The sequence below is a fragment of the Mus musculus genome, chromosome 2 (genome assembly GCF_000001635.26).
Source record: "Mus musculus strain C57BL/6J chromosome 2, GRCm38.p6 C57BL/6J".
NCBI lineage: Eukaryota > Metazoa > Chordata > Mammalia > Rodentia > Muridae > Mus > Mus musculus.
The window spans coordinates 67,518,015-67,541,949 of NC_000068.7; the positions used below are offsets into that span (position 1 = coordinate 67,518,015).

The 23,935-nt window shown below is 41.3% G+C and overlaps 1 protein-coding gene across 3 annotated transcripts in view; it reads left to right on the top strand.

Moving 5' to 3' along the window:
• The window catches only part of Xirp2 (xin actin-binding repeat containing 2), an 80,621-nt gene extending 72,015 nt beyond the window's left edge, over positions 1 to 8,606 (top strand). The window contains exons 7-8 of one of the 3 annotated variants that reach the window (XM_011239520.1): positions 1,206 to 1,339; positions 6,758 to 8,606. In XM_011239520.1, coding sequence (XP_011237822.1) covers positions 1,206 to 1,300 — 95 coding nt within the window. In that variant the 3' untranslated portion in view covers positions 1,301 to 1,339; positions 6,758 to 8,606. The remainder of the gene's footprint in view (positions 1 to 1,205; positions 1,340 to 6,757) is intronic. The other 2 variants (NM_001024618.2, NM_001083919.1) reach the window with 2 other exon arrangements.
• Positions 8,607 to 23,935: the final 15,329 nt, after the last annotated feature.

Sequence of the window (23,935 nt, forward strand, 5' to 3'; positions counted from 1 at the left end):
ATTGGATGTACTTAATAGGCATCATTAATATAGTTCACTCTTTTAGACAGATTGAAAGAAATAGCAAACTTAATAATAAAAACCACTGAAATTAATAATTATGCCTCTCATATTTACAACACATATGTCTAGTTTATCAAGTTAATATGGTTTCTTAATGTGCCTGCTTCTGGCATAATTAAGCAAAGCTGTCTAACTAATTTCCAATGTTCAGTTTTTGTTAAGACAATCCAAAACCGTAGACAACACAGAAAAGCTGGGGTTAAGGATAGAAATAGGTCTCTACAGGAATCAAAAGGGGAAAAGAGTCCCCTCCATCACAGAGATACAGAGTGTAAGCACTCAAGTAGCCTCTGTATGAAGGACCTTTGACATACTTGCTTTTGTAGGTGACAAATACTAATGCTACCTTATTCTCAGAAGAGTATGGTGAAAATTAAAACCGATATTTAATCGATATATCTCTGTCCACTGTAAGTCACCATAGAAACGCTGGTCAGTGAGGTAACTACTGTTATTTATAAGGACTATCCTTCACGGGGGAGCAACAGGAAGTGACTGTAAGTACCGAGACAGCGAAGCAGAGAACACAGGAAGAGCAGATGGAAGGATCCCGAAGGCTCTACAAATCTAAAGCCAGTTCGGTAACAGTAGAGGCCCTGGCCTACACATCTCACATAGGGGAGAGTATCATTACAAGGCAGTGAATGGTTGATGTCAGGAGGTGAACCTAGAACTCTTGAGAAAATATTTAACCGAATATTATATAATTTCTTGCTTATAAAACTGTATGTACTTTAGAACAGTTTACCTATATGGTTTTAAAAATTAAATTTTCGTGTAAAAATGTATCTGTATGGAGAACTCAGTTGCTTGAAAGGATGCACTTTCTCAAGGCTCCCCATAAGTTTGCTCTATCTGTCTGATGTATTAACATGTTAGCATAACATACATGTATGTGGTTATTCTATAATTAGCTGAAGTATTCAGAAGGAATGCATGGTAAAGACATTAAACCTTGTACCAGATCCCAAACTCTCTACGCTAGCATAGCCTGTTCAGAGAAAGGAGAAAAAAGATTATTCTTAGAGCTGTTACACTTCACCTGCATGGCCAGTTAGTGTAGTATTTGTTTTGTTATGCCTTTACAGTTGTGACTGAAAATAGAAATATATAAGCCTTTATATATATTTTTTTATTTTTAGAAACTGTTGGTCCAAGACAAGGAAATTTGCATAATTTGTCAAAAGACAGTTTATCCAATGGAGTGCCTCATAGCAGACAAGCAGAATTTTCATAAGTCTTGCTTCAGATGCCATCATTGCAGCAGTAAGCTGAGGTAAAATGTCTTGTTTGATTGGGCCACATAGATTCAATAGCCTTGTAGCATATCCATAATATCGAGTCCAGTGGTTCTCAACCTTCCTAACACTGCTAGCCTTTAATACAATTTCTGATGTTGTGGTGATCCCCCAACCATAAAATTATTTTCATTGCTACTTTATAACTGCATTTTTGCTAGTTATGCATTGGTAGTGTAAATATCTGGTATTCCTAATGGTCTTAGGCAACCCTTGTAAAAGGCTTATTTGACTCCCACAAAGGGGCTGTAACCCACAGGTTTAGAACCACTGGTCTAGAAAGTAGAATTTTCCAGATCTTGCCACTGCCTCCAGTGACTATAGTCACACAGGAGGCCAGGGGCTTGGGGGTGGGTGTTCCTGTTCTATTGTTCATTGGTCAGGTAGGTTGTCAACCTTTCCCTTTCGCAAGCTGCCTTTCTTAGTGTGGAAACTATGTGGGTGAGAGGGCATCCTGAGTTCCTGAGCAAGTCAGGATGTTTAAGTTAGTGCTGTGGCTGGAAGTCTAAGCTTTAGATTTGAAGCTGTAAAGTCTTTCTGCAAAGGGCAGAGAGTGAATATTGTCATTTGGCTGGCTATTCTGTTCCCATCAGGACTCCTGTTTCATAGCAGCCCAAGAATGGCTATTTACCCAGAACAGGTGGAAGTAGCTGTAAATGAATAGGCCTGGATGTGTTCCAGGGAAACTTTGTATCCCAAAGCAGGGCATGTAAAGATCTTGCCTGTTTGAGCTCCATTCTGTGAGTTAAGAAATAGAATTGGGAATAATATCAGTGACAGGTCGGGAAAAAGCTGTTTGTTTCTGAAGCAAAAGAAGCTAATCAACAGAGTGGTGAGAGCTTGCCTTTTCCACACCGCTCAAAGTAGATGCATTCAAATGAACTTGATATTTGGTAAGGCTGTAGTTTGAAATGCTGAAGGGGAAACTATTTTGCTGAATCGAATGTGCACCTCTCAGACTAGCACTTTCCTGACTTTAATTGGCAGTGTCAAATATTCCTCATTGCAACGTTATTCTCCCTTGGTTTCTATGACAACATAACATAAGGATGCTCCTCTACTTTCGGGGTGCTCCTTTGCAGGCACAAGTGTGGGCGACTCTTTCTGACCATCAATGAGATGCTAGAGCTCTTCAGAATATACTGTTCATATATACTCTTTGTATTGTTTCTTCTTCCTTCTGACGAATCACATACAGTCTTGTAACTTAAACAGTCTTCCGCATCGGGATGACTCTGAAATGTGTACTGCTGGGCCAGATTGCACCTTTGCTCATTAAATGCTTATATCCAATAATGGATGTCTCTGCAAGTGTAATGATATCAATGGGACCCTTCTTCTTCTCACTGTTGACATTCCTTCTGAGTCTAATTTCTGTCCCCCATAAAAGTCAATAACGTGAACATTAACTGGGACCCAGTCACGAAGTTACTTATCCTTTTCCTTCACTCCTTACACCCAAGCCGTCCCCACTTTTTTATTACAGAACTCACACAGTTCCCTCTTCAGCTGTGCACATCCCGCCATCACAATGACCCAACTATCACTCCAGCAGCTATCACTCTCACTTGGAAGAATGCCACAGCCATCATAGCTAGAGATTTGGTCTCCTTGTCTTCATATCTCTAACCAGCACCACTATCAAAACTCTGTCCTAGTAGTGTGTTCTATGATGTAGTAAAAGTATCTTCCTAAAGCACAAATTTGAAGTCACTTCTCTGTTTAGAACATAGACTAGCTTCTCCTGTCCATTAAAAAAATATCTAACAGGCATTTCAAATGAAGCTCCTGTTTCTTGCCAATTCAAGCATCCCTAATCCTTCCCAGTTGTGCATTTCTTTCCGTGCAGAAGTATTTCCTTCCAGTTCCAATTCATACTCAGTTTTCTCTCTGCTTCTAGCTAGCATCAGGTGTCACCCCTAATCCTTCTAAGGGTTTTTCATATCCATCTGCCAGATCTCTATCAGGTTAATGTCCATTCATTCTTCAGGCCTTCTCTAAGGCTCTACCATCCATGAAGCTTCATGTGGTTTTCATGGACAGATCAGGTAACCTTCCCAAATGTTCCTCGAAGCATTTCTTGCACTGTCTCCACTGTCAATATGATCTAATATAATTCTTGTCGACATTAATTTTACTACCATTTGCTTTTACAACACCTAGTCAAGGCTGACATACAATGAAGACCCAAAACTACATATCCAAAGACGGATACTTTTAGGTGATGAATCAGACAAACAAAGAAAGTCAAACAAGCCAAATGCAAGGTATCCCGAATCATTTGCAGCACGACCACATTTTACCCACTAACCGAGGTAATGAAGTACTACTTTGCAAGCCTTCTTTGGAAGACTTTTTTGTGTTCTCCATTTTAAACAGAACATGCACTCATTCCCATGACTAAAATATTCACTCAAGTGATCATGGTTTTTCCTTTCCTTGTTGCTGCCCTGTGTGTGTTCTAGCAATTTATTTATTTTTTATTTTGTTGCATATTGTAATCATTTTTATCTCCCAGTGCATTCCCTTCTTGACTCACAACATGTTTCTTTAGAGCACAGAACATTTGGCCTGTGGAATGTTCCTGTCTGAAGTCGCCTATCACATACTCACCAAGTAGTTTAGGCTTCTTGTTGTCCTGCATACTCCCAAACCGACAGCACTAGATTTTGGATTAGACATACAGGTGTACACTATACCAGGCTGTCTTAGTCAGGATTTCTATTCCTGCACAAACATCATGACCAAGAAGCAGGTTGGAGAGGAAAGGGTTTATTCAGCTTACACTTCCACATTGCTGTTCATCACCGAAGGAAGTCAGGACTGGAACTCAAGCAGGTCAGGAAGCAGGAGCTGATGCAGGGGCCACGGAGGGATGTTACTTACGGGCTTGCTTCCCCTGGCTTGCTCAGCCTGCTCTCTTATAGAACCAAGACTACCAGCCCAGAGATGGCACCACCCACAAGGGTCCTTTCCCCTCTTGATCACTAATTGAGAAAATGCCTTACAGCTGGATCTCGTGGAGGCATTTCCCCAACTGAAGCTCCTTTCTCTGTGATAACTCCAGTCTGTGTCAAGTTGACACAAAACTAGCCAGTACACTGGCTAAGTAGCCACTTTTTAGATGGGAAATAAAAAGGATGGTCTTCATAATCTTACTAAACGTGTGTGTGGGGGGGGGGTGGGGTGGATTGTTGATTGCCTTCAGTCAAATGCATTGACAGGTGCTCACCTCTTCTTCTCCCTGGTCAGAGAAATTTCCTCTCTTTTCAGTCATCTAAAGGGGACTTTTGCAATGACTGTAATAGATTTTATGGAATTCCTCTTTATCTGACGATTGCAGGCTAGCTTTACGTTTCCTGTGTAAGTACTGGTTCCATAATTTCTGTAAGGTGTCTTTAACTTTAACACTGCGGTTCTCAATCTGTGGGTTGTGACCCCTTGGGAGGGAGTCAAAGACACCTTTCACAGGGGTGACCTAAGACCATGAGAAAACACAGATATTTACATTATGATTCAGAACAGTAACAAAGTTACACTTATTAAGTAGTAGGGAGAATAATGTTATGGATGGAGTCACCACAACATGAAGAACTGTGTTAAGGATCACAGCGTTAGGAAGGTTGAGAGCCATTGCTCTACTGACATGTGCGACTTCATGTCAACACTCTTGATGCCCATTCTACTCGTTCAGGTTTGTTTCTAAGCCTTTTTAGTGGGAAGAACTAATAAATGCTTACATATATTATACAGGATGTGTGTGTGTGTGTGTGTGTGTGTGTGTGTGTGTGTGTGTGTGTGTGTGTGTATGTGTGTCCTTTCCTTCATTCCTCAAGCATAAAGAAGATGGAGCCAGGCTAAATGCTCTGTGCTCTTATCAAATTGACCATGGGGAAAGAGGAAATGCAAAGGACATTTAAGGATTAAAAGGAAAGGTACTCCTTGGTGTCGGAGCACATGTCTAGCACATGGATGGCCCTCCATTCAATGCCGAGTACTATTAAAACACCATAACAGATTTAGAATTAGAGTATCTTGCAGTCATTCATTTAGCCCCCGGTCAGAGCTGGGAATGTAGCTGAGGCGGTAGCATGTTTGAGTAACATGCACAAGGCCCAGGTTTATAACAGAGCACTGCGTCATTAAGAACAGTAATGCATGCCTGTGATCCTGGCACTGGCTTCAAGTCATCTATCTAACAGCTGCATTGTGAGTTCAGGGCCAGCCTGAGGGACATGAGACCAGCAACCTCATGGCTGCTCACAACTGTCCTGGATGCCACTTCCAGTGGACTTGACTCCCTCTTCTGGCCTCCTCCTGTGCTAGGCACTCACATAGTGAGCATACATATGTACAACAGACAAAACACATGTTATTTTTTTAAGTTTCAAGTCATTTAATAATAAATGTACTAGTACTACCAATCAATTGAACACAATTTTATAAAATTTACATTTGATTTTATTCACGTACTCTACATTTTTTAAAAAAAGAATAAGTTACTGATTGTCCATGCCAAGTCATTTAGAAACTAATGACACACAGTTCCCTCTCTACCCCTTTCACCTTTCATTTCATACTCCAAGTATCATGGTATTTATTAGCGCCAAGTCTAACATTGGTGCTGCTTTAGATTGTCTAGTTATTCACGTGTATTTTCTATGGCACTCATCAGAAAGTGATTTGGTGGCGACAATATTCCTTAAATTCTCTTCTGATGGTAGCATTCGGCCTGTGCCCTGTGTGGTAGAAAGGCATTTTTGCTCACATTAAAATGTTAAAATCTTTGAGTGATATTTACTTTCACTGGCTATCTGAAATGTCTCAAATGCTTTATTTCATTTCCTTCTGGTGATGGTTGGTTTTGTTGGAGATAAAGTCTCCCTGTGTATCTCTGGCTAGACTTGAGCTATGTAGACCAAGATGTCCTCAAACTCACCGAGATTCACCTGTCTCTGTCCCACAAGTACTGGTATCAAAGGTCCTACCACCATGGCAACACAAAAAGTTCCTTTCTCTCTTTATTTTTTATTAAAAGTTTGGTAGTGTCCTTGTCAGTGTCCGGCACAAGTCATTCTGCGTCTGGACTATAGGCTCAGAGGTCATGGTGTTGCACAGTTTTGGGCCCATCAGTCTAATAGCATGCACAGAATCTGAGAACATCAATTACACCCCTGGTGATATACAGGTTGAGATTCTAAGGACTGAAAGGCACATATCACAGTGTGTGCTGGTGATAACTCACCTAACAGGAATTTCAATTAGCTGGACCATTCCTCTTGGTCGCACGTGGGTTTTACTGAATCGCCGATTCATTATTACGATAATTCTGCAATTCTCTGTGAGTTTACAGTAAGTATACAGAACACTAAATAATATTTCTTTTCTTTTGGCAGCTTGGGAAATTACGCATCACTTCACGGACGAATATACTGCAAGCCTCATTTTAAACAACTTTTTAAGTCTAAAGGAAATTATGATGAAGGGTTTGGACACAAGCAACATAAAGATCGATGGAATTGCAAAAACCAAAGCAGCTTAGTTGATTTTATTCCCAGCGGAGAGCCCGATGCGCATGAAAACCCTACAGCAGATACCCTCTTGCTTGGGGATCTTACTACCCACCCAGATGCTTGTAACAGCAAGCGGCAAGACAATGATTTGAGAAAATGGGGGGACAGGGGGAAATTAAAAATTGTTTGGCCTCCTTGTCAGGAGATGCCTAAGAAAAACTCTCCCCCTGAGGAAGAATTCAAAGTGAATAAAGCTAAGTGGCCGCCTGAAGTGACCATCCCTGTTCCCTCAGATTTTAAAAGGGAGTCGCTGACCGAACATGTGAAGACATTGGAAAGTCAAGGGCAAGAACAAGATAGCGTCCCTGACTTGCAGCCCTGTAAACACGTTTGTCAGAAGGAGGATATTACAGGAATCAAAGAAATAAAAGGGTACGAAGAAAGAAAAGATGAGAAAGAAGCGAAGGATACGCTGAAGGATGCCGAGGGCTTGAGGAGTAAGAGAAAAAGTGGGATGGAGTTTAATGACCATAATGCGCATGCTCAGAGTGATGGAAAGGAAAAGAATGCTCTTGTTAATGAAGCTGACAGCGCAGACGTTTTACAAGTTGCAAACACCGATGATGAGGGGGGGCCAGAAAATCATAGGGAGAACTTCAATAACAATAACAACAATTCTGTAGCTGTCTCCTCGTTGAATAATGGCAGGCAGAAGATATCTATTTCAGAACGTCCTCGTCTATTACAGGCAGTCAGTGAAGCAAACTATTACACAAGTGAATACCAGATTAAGAACTTTAACAACGCGTCTAAGATCTCAGAGTTACTTGGTATATTTGAATCTCAAAAGTTGTCCTCCAAGAAGGTCCTAGCCTTGGCTCTGGAGCGAACAGCTGACAGAGGGACTGCAGGCAGTCCCCTGCAGCTGGTACTGGAGCCAGGCTTGCAGCAGGGTTTCTCAGTTAAAGGGGAAAACCTTGCAGCATCTCCTGATGTAAGCCCCTTACACATTAAAGGAAACCATGAAAACAACAAAAATGTACACCTTTTCTTCTCTAACACTGTGAAAATCACCTCTTTTTCCAAGAAACATAACATCCTTGGGTGTGATTTAATGGATTCTGTTGATCAACTTAAAAATATGTCATGCTTGTATTTAAGAGAGCTTGGGAAAAATGTCAAATGCTGGCATGGTGAAACCGCAGGAGCGGCTCGGCATGGTGGAAAAATGTGTTTTGATGCTCAGAGCCAAGGGAGTGCCGCTAAGCCTGTGTTTCCCAGCATGCAGTGCCAGGCTCAACATCTAACTGTGGAAGAGCAGATTAAACGGGACAGGTGCTACAGCGACAGCGAGGCTGACTGAACAGTCTTCGGCCACTTGCAGGCACTCAGGCACTGTGGGGGAATGTTCTCAGAGAAGACCCCGGGATCATCGCTAACCTTTTGATGAATTTGTAAAGATCACGTTTCAAATCTCTTTCACAGCGCATTATTTCTTGTATGCACTCCGTAATTCTTTGTCACAATTCACAAGAGACTACTTTGGATCTGAATGGAATGCTGACAGGAAACAAGGCGGCCATGTTTTCTCCTCAAAGGGCACATGGGCTAAAGTTTTCCTGTGTGGTAAAGCGGAAGAAGAGTCTGCACTGCCGGTGTTCATCGCCACTCTTATACCTTCTCTATAATTTCTGATAAAATAAAATTTTGTCAACTGAGATGCAAACTCCTACGAATCTGTCTTTTTTCCCCCCTATATAATGCCATACCAAGATTTTCAACATTTGAAAAGTATTTAAGAGGTCGACGGGAGTGGTTGCTTACACCATTAATCCTGGCACTCAGGAAGCAGAGACAGGCAGATCTCTGTAGATAGAGTACTTGGTATTTAAACATGAGGCCTGGTATCCAGATTCCCCAGGACCATGTCAAAAGCCAAGGAATGATGGAAGCATCACCCATAAACTCTCATCAGAAATGCTTCCAGAACATAAGCCAATGAGAAACACCACCAATAAATAGCATGGAAATGGAAAAGCTAACGGGGCCTCAACCCTACATGCAGAGCTACAGAGAGCTAAGGAATGCTGACATTGGGAGAAATAGTCTTCCCAGGGGAACCACACACCAAATAGTCCTGGAAACTGTCATATTATACAATCTATGTTTCTATTAATCTGTTTAGGAATATGTCCATGCACATGTTCATAGGCAAACACATATGCAACAATCATTAACAACAGCAGCTACAACAAACCAAGGCCATGAGTATTAAAGGGCAAGGAGGAATATATGGAAAGGTGCAGAAGGAGGAAATGGAAGGGAGAAATGATGCAATTACCATAACATCAAAAAATTAAAAATAATAATTTAAAAAATACAAATCAAAGCAAACACAAGAAAGAAAAGTTATTCTTGTTCCTTAGGATAAAAAGTATCTGTTCCACTTTCTTAGGAAGAAAAAAAAACTGTCTTTGTAAAACTGTTAAGAAAGAAAGAAACAAGGAAAGAGAGACAGAGACAAAGGCAGAGAGACACAGAGAGAGAAGGCTAATAGAGCAGGTTGAGCATAAGTCACCAAGCCAGCCATCAAACTGCATCTCCCCATGGTTTCTGTTCCACACTGCCTAACTTCCCTTAGGGACTAACTGTGACTGGAAGTCTAAGTCAAGTCAGCCCCTTTCTCCTTTCTCTCCCCGCTGCCCTCAGCAACAATGCCTGTCTACAACAAATTCAGGACTAGAGAGGAAGACACAGGTGGATGGCTGAAGCCCAAGAGCCAACCTAACGGGATCAGTGGCAGATACTGTCTCAAAAACAAGGTAGGTAGAATAAAGTATGGCTTTAAATTCTAAAGACAAAAAAAAAAAAAAAAAAAAGAAAGAAAAAAAGAAAGAAAAGGAAAAACCCTCTTCAAATGTGTTTGTTTGTTTGTTTGTTTGTTTTATAAAGGGCATTGCGATGGAATTGACACCCAGCACTGACTCCAGTTTTTTACAGACACCACCAAGACACACCAGCACAATTTATAGAGAGGCAAATATCTTACCTCTGTTTCCTACATCAAAGAAGGATGTTTAAAAACATAAATCAAGCCTATATTAAGAGGAAAATTTTTCTGTTGATCTATACTTTTAAATCCTTGTTATTGAGAATGTTTTAATAATTACTTTCATTAATATATATATATATATATATATATATATATATGCCTATAAGGATTCAATGAAAATGATCAGTTTTCCTTCAAAATAGTGTTGAATAGTATATGCAGAATCAACTGAAGAATTGTAAGAAATCCCTTAAATTCTACACATTGATATTTTCTCGCTTTCTCTAAGGAATAGATTAATATAAAGACTGTATGACTACAGTTTGTCAGGCTTTTAAAAATCATATTTGACGAGATTTGTTTCCCTTGTAATACAAACATTCTTTTGAAAAATTGGCTTCTAAATTATCTGCTGATTTTGTCTTTCCTCCAATACATCTGATGATTCTGAGAAAAAAATAGCATGAATATAAATGAGTAGCTTTACATAAATTCGGAATGCACACGTATGGAACAGTCCTTATCCCATTTTCTCCTACATAAACACAAACCGTTGATTTTCTATAAATATAAAACCAAAAGGCAGCCTTGGAAAGAATGTCTTTTTAGGCAGTGTAACAAATTCCCTCTTGCAAGTAAGTTCTCAGATAATAGCTGCTACGCAGTACCAGCTCAGTGGTATCTCCACAGCAAAGCGCCATAGACTGTGGATCTTACTATTTTAAGGCAGAATTAGAGTTTATTTTAAATATTAAGCTTGGGAATGAATGTAAAGGAAGCCTGTCAGAAAGAGAATAAGACAGGCTCAAGGACATGGGTGTGGGCCTCTTAAAAGTCTCCATGACTGAGGGATTTAAAGAACAAAATCTTGCTTTCTCATGGTTTTATAAGTCTAAGTTCCAGGTCCAGTAGAAGCAAGCAGAGATGGAGGCCCTGTAGGCCTTTCTCCTTGGTTTGTTGGTACCTGTCTAGTCACTAGGTTTCTCAAATTATCTTCCCTCTGTGAATTAACACCTCAGAGGATACTGGTTCTTCTATGAAGCATAGAAGTCTCCCTGGGGTATGGACCACCTGTCTGACTTCCTGTAACCTTTCATAAATATTTAAAGTCTTATTTCCAAATATAGTGACTGTAGGTATTAGGACTTCAACAGATACATTTTATGAGGCTATAATTCAATTCATAACGCACATTTCTATCTAATTTAATAAAATACTGTGAAATTCTGCCAAGAAAATGGTAAACTATGGGGCTATCACAGCAAATTTTTGGTTGAATTGAATTATTACACTCTTCACTGTTCTTCATGAACTCTTGATGACCCAGCACTATTTCTATAGAGGGAAAATTAATTCATGAAAACTCATGGCTTGATATCTTAACGTATAGTTTCTTAACATCAGTGATCTTTCTAAAATCTCCAGTGTGGGTTTACAAAAGTCTTCTTGTCAGACTTTGCTCACTTAATCTTTGTAGCAGAGAAGTTTTCGTGCACTTATATAAAGCCTAGCATTAAAATAGGCTAGTATCCGTATCACTCAAAGTTTTAACTCCTCTGCTCATTCTTCATGTAAATATAGTGATGGTTCACCCTTAAGTTTTAAGTTTAAAAATGCTGTGCTTAGTTGATCAATAAAAGAAAAACACCTCTAACTTGAAAGCTCGCCTTGCTTGAGGACGAATCACTGCCTTGCACGCTGGGGCCTGTTCACGTAAGATAACAAGCTCAGAGCTTTCACTTCTGTAAACAAGCGTGATGGCACCAGTCTCACAGGCTGTGTGCTGGATCCCGCGTAGCTGGGAAGTGCTTAGGCAGGAAGTGTATCAGGATGTTTCCTTTCCTTTTTCTTTTGCTTTTTATTGGCTCTTTGCAAATTCACATCATGCACCCCAATCTCACTCATCCCCCCTCCTTTCATACTCACCCTTGCAATCCCCTCCCCCCACCAGAGGGAAAATCTCTCATTGTGGAAGCTGTAGTGTGTCACAGTGTGTGCCACAGCACACCCTTTTGTCCACACTTCTTGACCTGCAAATGTTCATGGCAAAGACTTGTGGGTCTGGTACCAGGCCTCTGGCTTCTACTACTCTATCAATCCCATAATTCCATGGGGACTTCTCTTGGATACCCTGTTGTTACAGAGATCCTGTAGTTTTGGATCTGTACAACTGCCCCCTTCATGTGTTCCAGCAGGTCAACGATGAGGTAGATGTTGGAGTGGTATAATTCAGAGCCCTGGATCTGGGTCTGAGAAGTATCTAAGCTGAGGTCAGTCTGCTGGCATACTCTCAGGGTGGTCACCAACAACTCCCAAAGTCAGGGCCAGCTCTGTTCTGTTGCCCAGGCAAGGTGCAAGGCCCACTCTCCCAAGTGTTGTAGCCAGTAAGGGACATGGCTGGTTCTCTCAGTCTAATGACCCCAGGAACAGCTCTCCTGCTTGCCATCGATGGCAAGGGACTAGGGAGGGAAGGAGGGCATCTCTCCTTCATCTACTCCACCTCACAGCAGACAAGGGACAGAGCCAGCTCTCCTGTGCTCACACCCTCAGGGCCTGCAACCCCCATATCAGGAACCAGCTTTACTGTGCTGCCTGCTTTTCCCAGTGCTGCAGCAGGTGAGGGGCAGGGACATCTCTCTTGCTCTCATGACCCCAGGATTAGCTCTTCCCCCAGCCCTCCAGCCACAGGTGTCAAAGGGCAAGCGTCGGTGAGAGAATCTCTGTTGCTGTGGAATGGCAGACAAATTGCAGGGCCAGCTCTCCCATGCTCACACCTTTGGGGTCAGCTTACACCCATGCCCACCATCAGGAACAGCTCTATTGTGCTGCCCGGGTGAGATGCAGGGCAGGCTCTCACTAGTGCTATAGCAGATAAGGGGCAGGGACAGGTCACCTTCTCTTATGACCCAACTGAGGACAACTTTCCTGCCTACCACCAATGATGAGGGTAACAGGGAGGGGGAGAGGATCTCTTTCTCAGTCCTTAGCATTGTGGATATGGGAGAGCCAGGATATATTCTTGCCTTTGATTAGAAGAAGGTGGCAAGTATTGCCTTCATAAGGCCCCATCTAAGGTAATTTGGTGCCTTACTCTGAGAATCCTGGGTGTAGACCTACCCAGTGCTTAATAAACCTTACTTTAAATTTGGCTCAAAAAAAAAAAATGGTAGTGGTATTATTCCTGCCCAGAGGGATTAACAATACAAAAGAATTTTTTGAAAAACACTCCTAAGTTGGAAACGGCATTCTATTATTACTGTTTGCTAAGTTGTCTTTTCTGGCTAATATGCAGGAATTTGCAAAAATTCAAATGTGCTTTAACAAGCCAAATACAGTTTTATTACTAATGAGATCATTTGTATTATGACAAATATTCTTTCAGCTAAATATCAAGCTTAGTAGTTAAACAACAACAACAACAACAACAACAACAACAAAAATCAGTGACATTTTTATTGTTGCAGGGAGAGTATTATTTTGTTTTGGTTGTCAAAGCAAGGTACCATAAACTGAGTGAACGGACGTAGATGTATTCAATTCCGGAGGCTTGAAATGTGCAAGGTCAAGCTGTCTGCAAGAGTGGTCCCTATCGAGGCCACAGGCTTCACGTCTTTACTAGGTTTCACTCTGCACGCTGCTGTGTCTAACTTTGTTGCCAGTGGTCAGGGTTGAGCCACTCATTCCAGGCTCTTGCCTCTGATCCAGAGAACTGAAAACCAGGGCTTATGGAGATTTACAAAAGCAGGGAGATAACTTTCTTTGAAGCAGAGCAAAGGTACAGGTGGAAGAGAGAAAACTATTAAGAGGGACGTGAGTAGGATATTCAAGGGGCCTAAGCTGTAGCCTCGGGTTTTATCTTGATGGGGTATGGGATGAGGAGTTAGGTTAACTCTCAAGGGAGCAGGCAAGAGTATGGAAGGAATGATCTACACTTTGGAGCAAGTCAGAATGCCATGCCTCTAGCTCAGAGACATCCTTTTCAGTAGAAATCCTAAAGAGTGGCTAAAATGATGTTTGTCTTTCTAATGTCCCAGGAAAATGGGAGGTAGGGTCAAAAGTCAACTATAAGGGCCTCTAAGGCTACCAATGTCTGTCTGACTACCTAAAACTAAGGGTTAAAACTTAATCATTCTTCTTTATATATTCAAATTTATTTATATACTTATATATGTATATATTTATTTATATATGGTAAACTTATATATTCATATATTTGTGTGTGGGAGTGTGGGTGTGTGTATATGTGTGTAGAGAGAGAGTGAGACAGACAGAAAGGCAGCGAGAGACAGAGAGAGAGGGAGATCACTTGAAAGCTCATAGGCTTTTTGTTGCTCATAGGTGCATGTGTTTAGTGCTCAATGCAAGACAAAAAGACAGAATAAGGGATCAGGGGACCAGGCCTAGAGAAAATTGATCCTCCCTCTGTTAGGAACCATGATCTGATCTCCTAATACTCTTCATTTAGACAAGGGGCTAAATTTAAATTCCTTTACCATTTAAACTAGTATTGTTGTGAATTAAGGGGAAGGTCATGTGAGAAGTGGGAGGGGAAGAGAGAGATGTAGAAACACTATCCATACAGGACTTGTGTGTGAAATTCTTTTAACAAGTAAGTTATAAAAACAAAATCTTAAAGATGAATCTTAGAGGGGCACACAACTCTGCCCCGTCACTGTTAGTTTTTAAACTCAGAACTATTAGCACTATGAAATAATTTTCCAATAATTGTTGTCTTAGGATTTAAACCACAGAATTACATCAAGCAGATTTATGTTATGAAATTAATATTTCTGGGAACACAATTCTCTGATCAAGGTAGACTCATGGTAGACCAAGCGCTATGTAGAAGAGACCGCGCTAGGGCAAATTTGGTGAATAAGAACTTTCGTGTTATTTATTCATGACAAGGCTTCCCAATGAATCTTGTAAAAAATGTTCCATCTCGGAGAAAATTGTGCTGAATTGTCTCCCGAAGCTTTCATACCATCCATCCTTGTGACAGATTTGGAGCTCCAGGCAGCACAGTCTCTGGAATGGGACAATGGTTTTCTCACAATGACATAAAGTTGAAGGATACAAACCATCCACCCATTCTCAAATGTGTAGTTACTGTGTGCATCTGGGATCTTTCCCTCCAGACAAACAATTATCTACACACCTCTCTAGAGTAATTTCTAAGGGCATATTAATTTTTCAAAGAACCTGAAAAAAATAAAAACCCTCATGTCTTCTGTGGTAGTTGGTTTGTTACCTATTGATGACTGGCTGGTTTCTGACCATTTGCACTGTAGGAAAGTTTTCCCATCACCAAAATAGAGGCTTCAAAAGGTAATCACAGACTTTAAGATGAAAGATCTCTCTCTCTCTCTCTCTCTTTCTCTCTCTCTCTCTCCCTCTCTCTCTCCCCCTCCCTCTCCCTCTCCCTCTCCCCCCACACTCTCTCCCTCACCATCTCATAACCAAGGATGATTTCTAAACTTACTACTAAGATTAGTACAACTACAACATCTGTTTTTCAAAACACTAATTGATGGTAAAGCCACAAACTACAGATACTCAGATTCAAATTATTAAATCCAGGAAAACGGCGAAGTCTCCAGGAAGTTAGAAGACATTTCAGAATAGACATACTCTAAAAGTCATTTAGCCTCATTGTGTCAGTGGATATTGGAGTCTGTTGAGTACCATGGAGAGTTCCAGGTTTTTGTGTTCTGGGAAAAGATGTTGGACAGGTGTTTGTGGACAATATTTCAAATATTGGACATCCAAAGAGAAGAACTGGAGCCTAGCTGAGTTGAAGATTAGAAGCTCAAGGACATCGTGTTGAGTGGGGAGGGACCACTATGAATCAATTGCTTAGTATGAGTTTTCTTGATCATTTGCACAAAGCTGAACCTCTCCAGGCCCTGGCTGTTAAAAGTGGTTTTAGGGGCTAGGCTCCTGTCCTTCCTCCTGGACAACTGGTTTCTTTCATATGCTAATCTCCTGCTCACTTCACTTGCCTACCTCATCAGCACTGATTAAACCCTGTGGCTAATTTCAGCTGCTTCCCATCATCCATGGCCCTAGGATATTTTTCTCCTAAATTATCTTGAGAAAATTTGAACGTCACAAATATTTGTATATAAATGAAGCTGTAGGGGGAAACAGTGTTAAAATATCTATAGGTTGACATTATCATTTAGTGCAGCCCTTTCTGTAGGCAGTAAAAGCATCAGGACGTGGACAGAAAGCTTTATGAGTTTTCACTGTGGCAACATTCAGCCACACCACCAATATTTTTGGAGCCATTGATATGTGTAGGGAGACCAAATAAGAAAAGAAATTAGTTAAACCATTATCTTTCCCCATGAAGCCCTCAGACAAGGAAGAGACATTCAAATAAAGAAAAATGTACAGTGTCAAATACAGATCTGAGAAGCTCAGGAAAACATGTTTCTGTGCTTCTTTTGCTGTTTGTTTGTTTCTTTAGTTTTTAACTGTAATATGGTGGCGTAAAAGGAAACAGTTGCACAAAGTATTTGAAGTTTGTCAAACAGCCTCAATTTTGTCTTGCTTCAAACAGTATTTTTTTTTTAGTCTTTGAGAGTTTCAAACAACGTACGTTGGTCATTCTCCTCCCGATCCTCTCAGATCCTTCCCCACCTCCCTATCCTCCAGTTCTCACACACACACACACACACACACACACACACACACACACACACTCACACACACACACACTCTCACAACACTCTCACACTCACACATACACTCACACACACTCTCACACTCACACACACACTCTCACACTCACACACACTCACACATACTCACACATATTCTCACACTCACATACACTCTCACACTCACACACACTCTCACACACTCTCACACTCACACTCACACACACTCTCACACTCACACACACACACTCACACACACATACACACATACACACACACACACACACACACTTTCTTAAAAATCTTGATTTTTGGGGGGATTGAAGAGGGCCAGGTTTCGCTCTAGCGCTGGCTGCCCAGGAAGTTACTGTGTAAGCCAGACTAGTCTTAAATTCAGAGAGATCTGCCTGCCTCTGCCTCCTGAGTGCTCAAATCAAAAGCATAGGCCCTCATGCCTAGAGGCTTGGATATCATTACTTAATCATAAGTTTTGAGTGTGTGATTTATGATGTCCAGTGAAAATTCCTCTTCAAAACTTAAGGTTTTCTTCCACAAAGACTAAGATTGAGATTTGCATACCAGTTTACCTTTTAGAGCCCTTAGCAAGATTGCTTTTGCTGATAAGAGCTGTCTATCAAGTGTGGCCTGCGTGGGGACAATGATCATTGCCAGGACAAGTCAACAGACGTCACCTCAGATGCCCCATGGGGTCAGCTAAGGCCTCCTTTGAAACCTTCCTCTGAAAACTTCAATCTCTTCCTCTCCCATCATAGCAAGAACACAAAGTCCAATGAACTTTCTTTCCATTCATCTCTAGTTTAATGTCTGGTCCTTGGAGAACCCCGCATGGACCTCCTGCTGTCTTTCAAGAAGGCTGACTTTGGGATGGTATTTTAGGAAGAAATCATATTTCTGCCTGCCTGACAGTGGGCACAAGGTGGCAGTGTTAAAACTCTTAGCTAAGTGCACTCAGTGGCTAGGCTGGTTGAATACATGACTCCTGGTGTCCTGTATCAAATATTTGAGGTAATGAAGAAAGGAGCAGTTTTGAAAATTAAAATAAAATGGAGTTGATTTAATGGCCATCGTTGAATCCATTGAGATCATCCAATAACTGAAAGTTGAAAGCTTGCAATTGGACTTGAGAATAGAGGAGCATGGCCCCAAATAAACCCTTATGCTAACACTAGGGAGGGTTTGTTTGTTTGTTTGTTTAATGAGATATGCAATGTAGATAGGAGTAAATGGCTGACAACCCTAAAATACTAGAATTGGAGTCTTCAGAGCCCCTGTATTAACAGAATTTCCCTCCAAAAGCTCAAGCTCCCACAAGCCCAACCACTAAAGATCTACACCCAACCATTAGAGCAACTAAAGAGACAAATAAGGGTGAATAATAGTGAGAGGCCATCCTGCAAATTGGTCATCTTACAAGAGGAAGAGATCCAGGGGACAGTATCTTAAGTCTAGTTTCAGGGTATTGGCTTGAGGTTTAGGTATAAACAGAGGGAAGGGTTCTCATAATTAAGTATTCCTGATAAGGCATGGCCCACTTAACCTTAATCCATCCTTATTCCAGTGCCAGCTCTAATAACTGGATAGATAAATTGATAAGGGCCACTCTCAAGGAAAATTGTACTTACCAAGGGTTGGGTTGGGTTGGGTTGTGTGGGCTGGGTGTGTCTGCTCCAGGGGTTTTACCCTTCTAGAAACTCAGGATGACTCAGGGGAAGAAGTTAAGATAGGACAGATTATCTCTGCCTCCAGTACAGACTCAAAATGAAGACAGAGATACCAGGTCTTCATTCTGCTTTCCCTTACTGTATAGACTCAAACTGTTTCCAAAAAAAAAAAAGCTCTATAGAGTGTCTACTTCCTCATATATAGGTGACTCTTTCTCTGTTTAGCTGCATTTTCAGGCCTTAGTACAAACTAATATATAGTACCATCACAGCCAAGGAAGGTCTCTGAGCATAAGGAAGAGGTTATCACATAACTCCAGGTCACTCAGACAGCAAAAACACTAGACTAAGTGTTAGAAGGGCACAACAGTTAATAACTTTTGGCAACCTTGTTGTCAATGTGTCATAGCACTGTCATTTATACATGCATTGGGCCACTTTCACATCTCTCCTGGAATGCACATGACCAGAGGATGTAGGTTCAGAAAAGCCTCTGACCATTTACAGAAGGAGAAAGAATATATATGTCCTGGCTAGTTTGATGTCAACTTGACACAAGCTAGTGTCATTTGAAGGAAGTGAATTCAATTGAGAAAATGCCTCCGTAAGATCCAGCTGAAGGGCAGTATTGATGGGGGAGGGCCTCATGGTGGGTGGGGCCATCACTGAGCTGGTGGTTCTGGGTTCTATAAGAAAGCAAGCTGAGAAAGGCCTTGAGAGCAAGCCAATTAGCAACTCCCTTTCATGGCCTCTGCCTGGAGGACCCTGCCCTACCTGAGTGTTTATCCTGACTTCCTTCAATGGTGGACTATGACATGAAAGTAGAAGCCAAATAAAATCTTTCCTCCCCACTTACTTTTGGTTATAATGTTTCATCGAAGCAATGGAAACTAAAACAATACAGAAGCAGAGACAAGCAATTTAAGTGCCTACAGTGCCTTGTGGACCCTCTCTCAAAGAGAAACTGATAATGCTACAAGGCCTCCCCTCCTCTCCCTGTATACATCACTTCTTTTTTTCTTTTTCTTTTTTTTTTCTGTTTTTTTTTATGTTATTTTTGGGGTTTTTGTTTGTTTGTTTGTTTTTTGTTTTTTTTTATTGGATATTTTCTCAATTTACATTTCAAAAGTTATCGCCTTTCCAGGTCTCCCCTCTGGAATACCCTATCCCATGCCCCCTCTCCCCGCTTCTATGAAGGTACCTCTGCTCACCCACTGTGGCCTCCCCTCTCTGGCATCCCCCTACACTGTGGCATCGAATTCCTCAGATCCAAGGGCCTCTCCTCCCAACTGATGTTCAACAAGGCCATCCTCTGCCACGTATGAGGCTGGAGCCATAAGTCCCTCCATGTGTACTCTTTGGTTGGTGGTCCAGTCTCTGGGGAGTTCCAGAGAGTCTGGCCATTTGACACTATTGCTCTCCCCCATGGGGCTGCAAACCCCCTCAGCCCTTCAGACCCTTCTCCCATTCCTCCATCAGGGACCCCGTGCTCAGTCCGATGATTGGCTGCGAGCATCCATGTCTGCATTTGTCAGGGTCTGGCAGACCTCTCAGGAGACAGCCATATCAGGCTCCAGTCAGCAAGCACTTCCTGGCATCCACAATAGCATTCAGGTTTGGTGACTGTATATGGGATGGATCCCCATGTAGGGCAGTCTCTGGATGGCCTTTCCTTCAGTCTCTGTTCCACACTTTATTTCCATATTTCCTCCTGTGAGTATTTTGTTCCTCCTTGTAAGAAGCACTAAAGCATCCACACTTTGGTCTTCCTTTTTCTTGAACTTCATATGGTCTGTGATACACTTCACTTCTTGCCGCAGTGTCTCATACCAACATTAGAACACCAGGGTCTAAAATTAAAGACACTGATGTGAGCAGACAAGGGATACTGGCTGAAGGACATGCACATATAAATGCGTGCATGTACAGAGAGAGAGAGAGAGAGAGAACTAGGTGGCTCCAAGAAAGTTTGACCTTGCTCTTTCAAAGCAATACACTCTGTGAGCTGCCTGCATCTCCTGTAACTAGCACAGTTTGTCTTGACAACACAGAAGAACCGTGAAACTATACTAACCCTTCCCTTAAACTATGTTTTTTACTTAACATCTTTCTTAATGAAGACTTAAAAGCTTGACGCAGTCTTCTCACTTGCTACACATTTTGCGAGATAATGACAAATGATAAACTTACACGTTGTCCATATTCCCCATTAAGTCATTTCTCTTTGACAGCAAAGCAGGCTACACACATACTGTAGCCAATGAAAATACCTTTCTGATTGCCCTTATTTGCTTATATACAGGATTGGTTGTTTTTTCTCCCCCCACCCCAAATTAGTTAAAAGGTGAATTTTAAAATAATTCTTTCTTGAACTCTACCTAACCTAGAATATTTATTGCTCAATAAAAGCTTCAATGGCTTTGTAATTGAGGTGATATATAAAACATAATTAACACTAGCAATCTCTAAGAACAAATAATGGCAAAATTATTAAATGTCATGCCCCAGCTCATTAACTGATTTTAAAAAGCTTAATTCCTTAATTCCCGAGTTCAATGCTCTGTGTATGTTTAAATATATGAATGTGAGTGTGAGGACGGATTTAATAGTTCACATCAAAATTAGGAAAACATCAATATCAGCAATATCAGCAATTTTTAATGCTGTTTGTCCTGTTTCCAGAAAATCCACACATTTGCTGTAAATGTCATCAAGTCACTAACTCTGAATACAGATTTCTTATAAATGAATAAGACATACTAGTGTGGAATGGTGAAAGATAGCCTAGCTGCCAGTTAAGACTCGAAACCCCGGAGACCTTGAAGGCTTGGTAGGCATTCCATCTGTTCTTGGGCACCAAGCCCTGTCACTAGTCACAGTTCCCCATAGATTTGTGGCCATCAGTCACATAAGGGCAATGCCCCAAGCCCCTCCACAGGTAGAGGACATGTAGAGGACATAACCTGTGGTCACTTAGGCTCAAGACAGATCTCCATTTTAATGAGGTACCTAAAGGCCTGGAGGGCTTTGCCAATAAACTTTCCTTCCTAGACACTCCTCCCTGCAAAAGGTATTTAACCTTAGGTGACACCCTGAGAAAGGGGGTACGGTGTCACTCATCAACTTCTGCCACGACGACAAATGTCTTAATACCATGAACTGACTGGTTTCATCAGAATCTGCCATGGGGAGGCATGGAGAAGGCCCTGCCTATAGAGCCTTCTAATCTCCAGTAGAAGTCCTCTCTGGGCTCCCAGCCACAGACACAGCCAAGCCAAGCCCAAGCCAATCACCGACAAGCCAAGGACTTTTCCAGCAGGACCAGCCAGAGCGCCCTATTTTCCCCCTTGCCCCTGGACTAGATCCAGCTTCCAGGCTCCAACTCCATTCTCAGAGCCTCGCCTGAGAACCTAAGAACCAGATGGCCGCCCTGGTCTTCTTGCAGGCCGAGGGACCCCCGAACCAGCTCCAGCTGTCTCCTTCCTTAGACTGGGCTTCCTCATCCCTGGAGCAGTGTCCCAGGGCTGCCCTACAGTCCAACACCTGCCTTGCTCCAGCGTGGTATAAGCCTGACCAACTCCCTGCACCCTGCCTCTCCCAGCAGCCAAGCCCTGCGGTGAAACAGTAGACAAATTTTTATCTTCTCAGTGACAGTAATCAGTTTCTACACTTTATTTCTCTCCATCTGAGATTCCTGCATTGATCTGCTGTGTTCGGTACAGTAATGTGGCATGTACCCAGACGCATGCCATTTAACCTGATGTAAGCACACTCTACTTGCTCAGTGTGCCCCACTAATCTCTAATAATTCCACCCATGCCCAAGACTTCAAGTATCTCCTTAATATCAATGGCTCCTGCATATCCATCACCTCCCTTTCTCCCTCCTCTCAACTCTGGAATCATGTAAATAATGGCTAGTTGATACTCTCTCTTAAATATTTCCATGACACTTTAAATACATTGTGTGAGAATGAAAGCATCTCTCATGTCCAACCTCAAATCTCTTTCTCTTCCAGTATGTCCAATTCAGACATCATCAGTATCTACCAGTTTCTAAGAAAACACAGGAGCCATACTTTGCACTCTTATGTCTTCTGTGCATTTCCAACTGAAATCTCTAACTAAGCACATTTGATTTTTAGTCTGTAAGCATGTCTTTCTTTCACCTTTTCTGCCCAGTACCTATCTCATTTGTCCTGTGTGTGTGTGTGTGTGTGTGTGTGTGTGTGTGTGTGTGTGTGTGTGTGTGTGCGGTTTTGCAAATTACTTATGTGTGGGAGACCCCTCCTGCTTTCATACTAGCTAAAAACTTTGATTAAGGACTGGATTCTGAGTTTATAAGTCAGGTTTTCCCAACTCCTACTAAAAACCTTTAGCACATACTTATGATGCCATACACATCTACTGCTTGAGTCTTCCTTAAAGCTCTTAGAACAACACAGGGGCATTATAAGGCTGTGACTGGAATAGTATGTGACATATTAACCACAGACTGTGCTGATAATGCATCTCATCAATAGTTCCAAAAAAGCTGCCGTTCTAGACAGGATGGCAAATAAAGGTAGCAACGGCATCCCTGGACTAAACAAGGAGCAAGTGTTGTCTAATCATGATTGCACATAAAGCTAGGCAAACCTTGCAGGACATGTAAGTGTTATTGTAAGATAGTAAAAACCAGTATAATATCAAAAATATGCACACATAAACACAATGATGTTCACCACAATAGTTTTTCAAGTGCTCATTTCGCCCACATATCAGATGTTTCTGTATTTTATTTTACATTTACTATTATTACTACTGTGAGTGGTGTGTGTGAGCGCAGGTACTGGTGTAGGGCACACGAGAAGGTGCTGGATGCCGTTAGTTTTCTCTTCCACCTTTCTATACGTTACAGGGATCAAACTCAGGCTGTCAGGATTATTTGACAAGTGCCTTTCTGCTGAGCCAGCTTGCTGGTCCCAGAAGTTTATATTTTCTGTTCATTAACTTTTATAGTTTATTTAGATATAACCAAACACTGGTATAATGGTAAGTTTTTTACTCAAAAATTTCAAAAATATACCTGTAAACAAACTAGTGTTATATGGAAATTTTTTAAATGAGCCTATCATTCATATGTTTAAGGCATAATAATTCACATGATACTATGTCTATTATTTTCATTGGCTATAGAAGCATATGATATATTTATGATTGTTTAAGCAAATATTTAAAATTTCTGAGCTCAAAAGGTATGGGGAGATAACAATAAAGTAATGAAAAAGAAAATAAAAAGTCAAGATTATTATTTAACTAGAAATTTAAGATATACTTGGAATCAATTATAGATAAACTATGTATGTCTATATAAAAATAATATAAATTGAGATGAAAATATAACTAATGGTACATGCTAACCTATCATACACAATGCTCTAGATTTGATCCCTAGTGCACACACGCACACAGTAGCATGCATTTGTCCTTTGTTGTGCATGCAACTCAAAGCAGCAAGGACAAATATCATGATCCTTGACTTCCTTTCCTTAAGGAATATCCCTTGGATATGACATAAGGATTTACTATTACTAGTAGAGGGTATGTGTGAAGTTACCAGCTGAAGTTTGATTGCTTGACAGATTAATATTAGTTCTCATGGACAAAACATCCACCAAGTA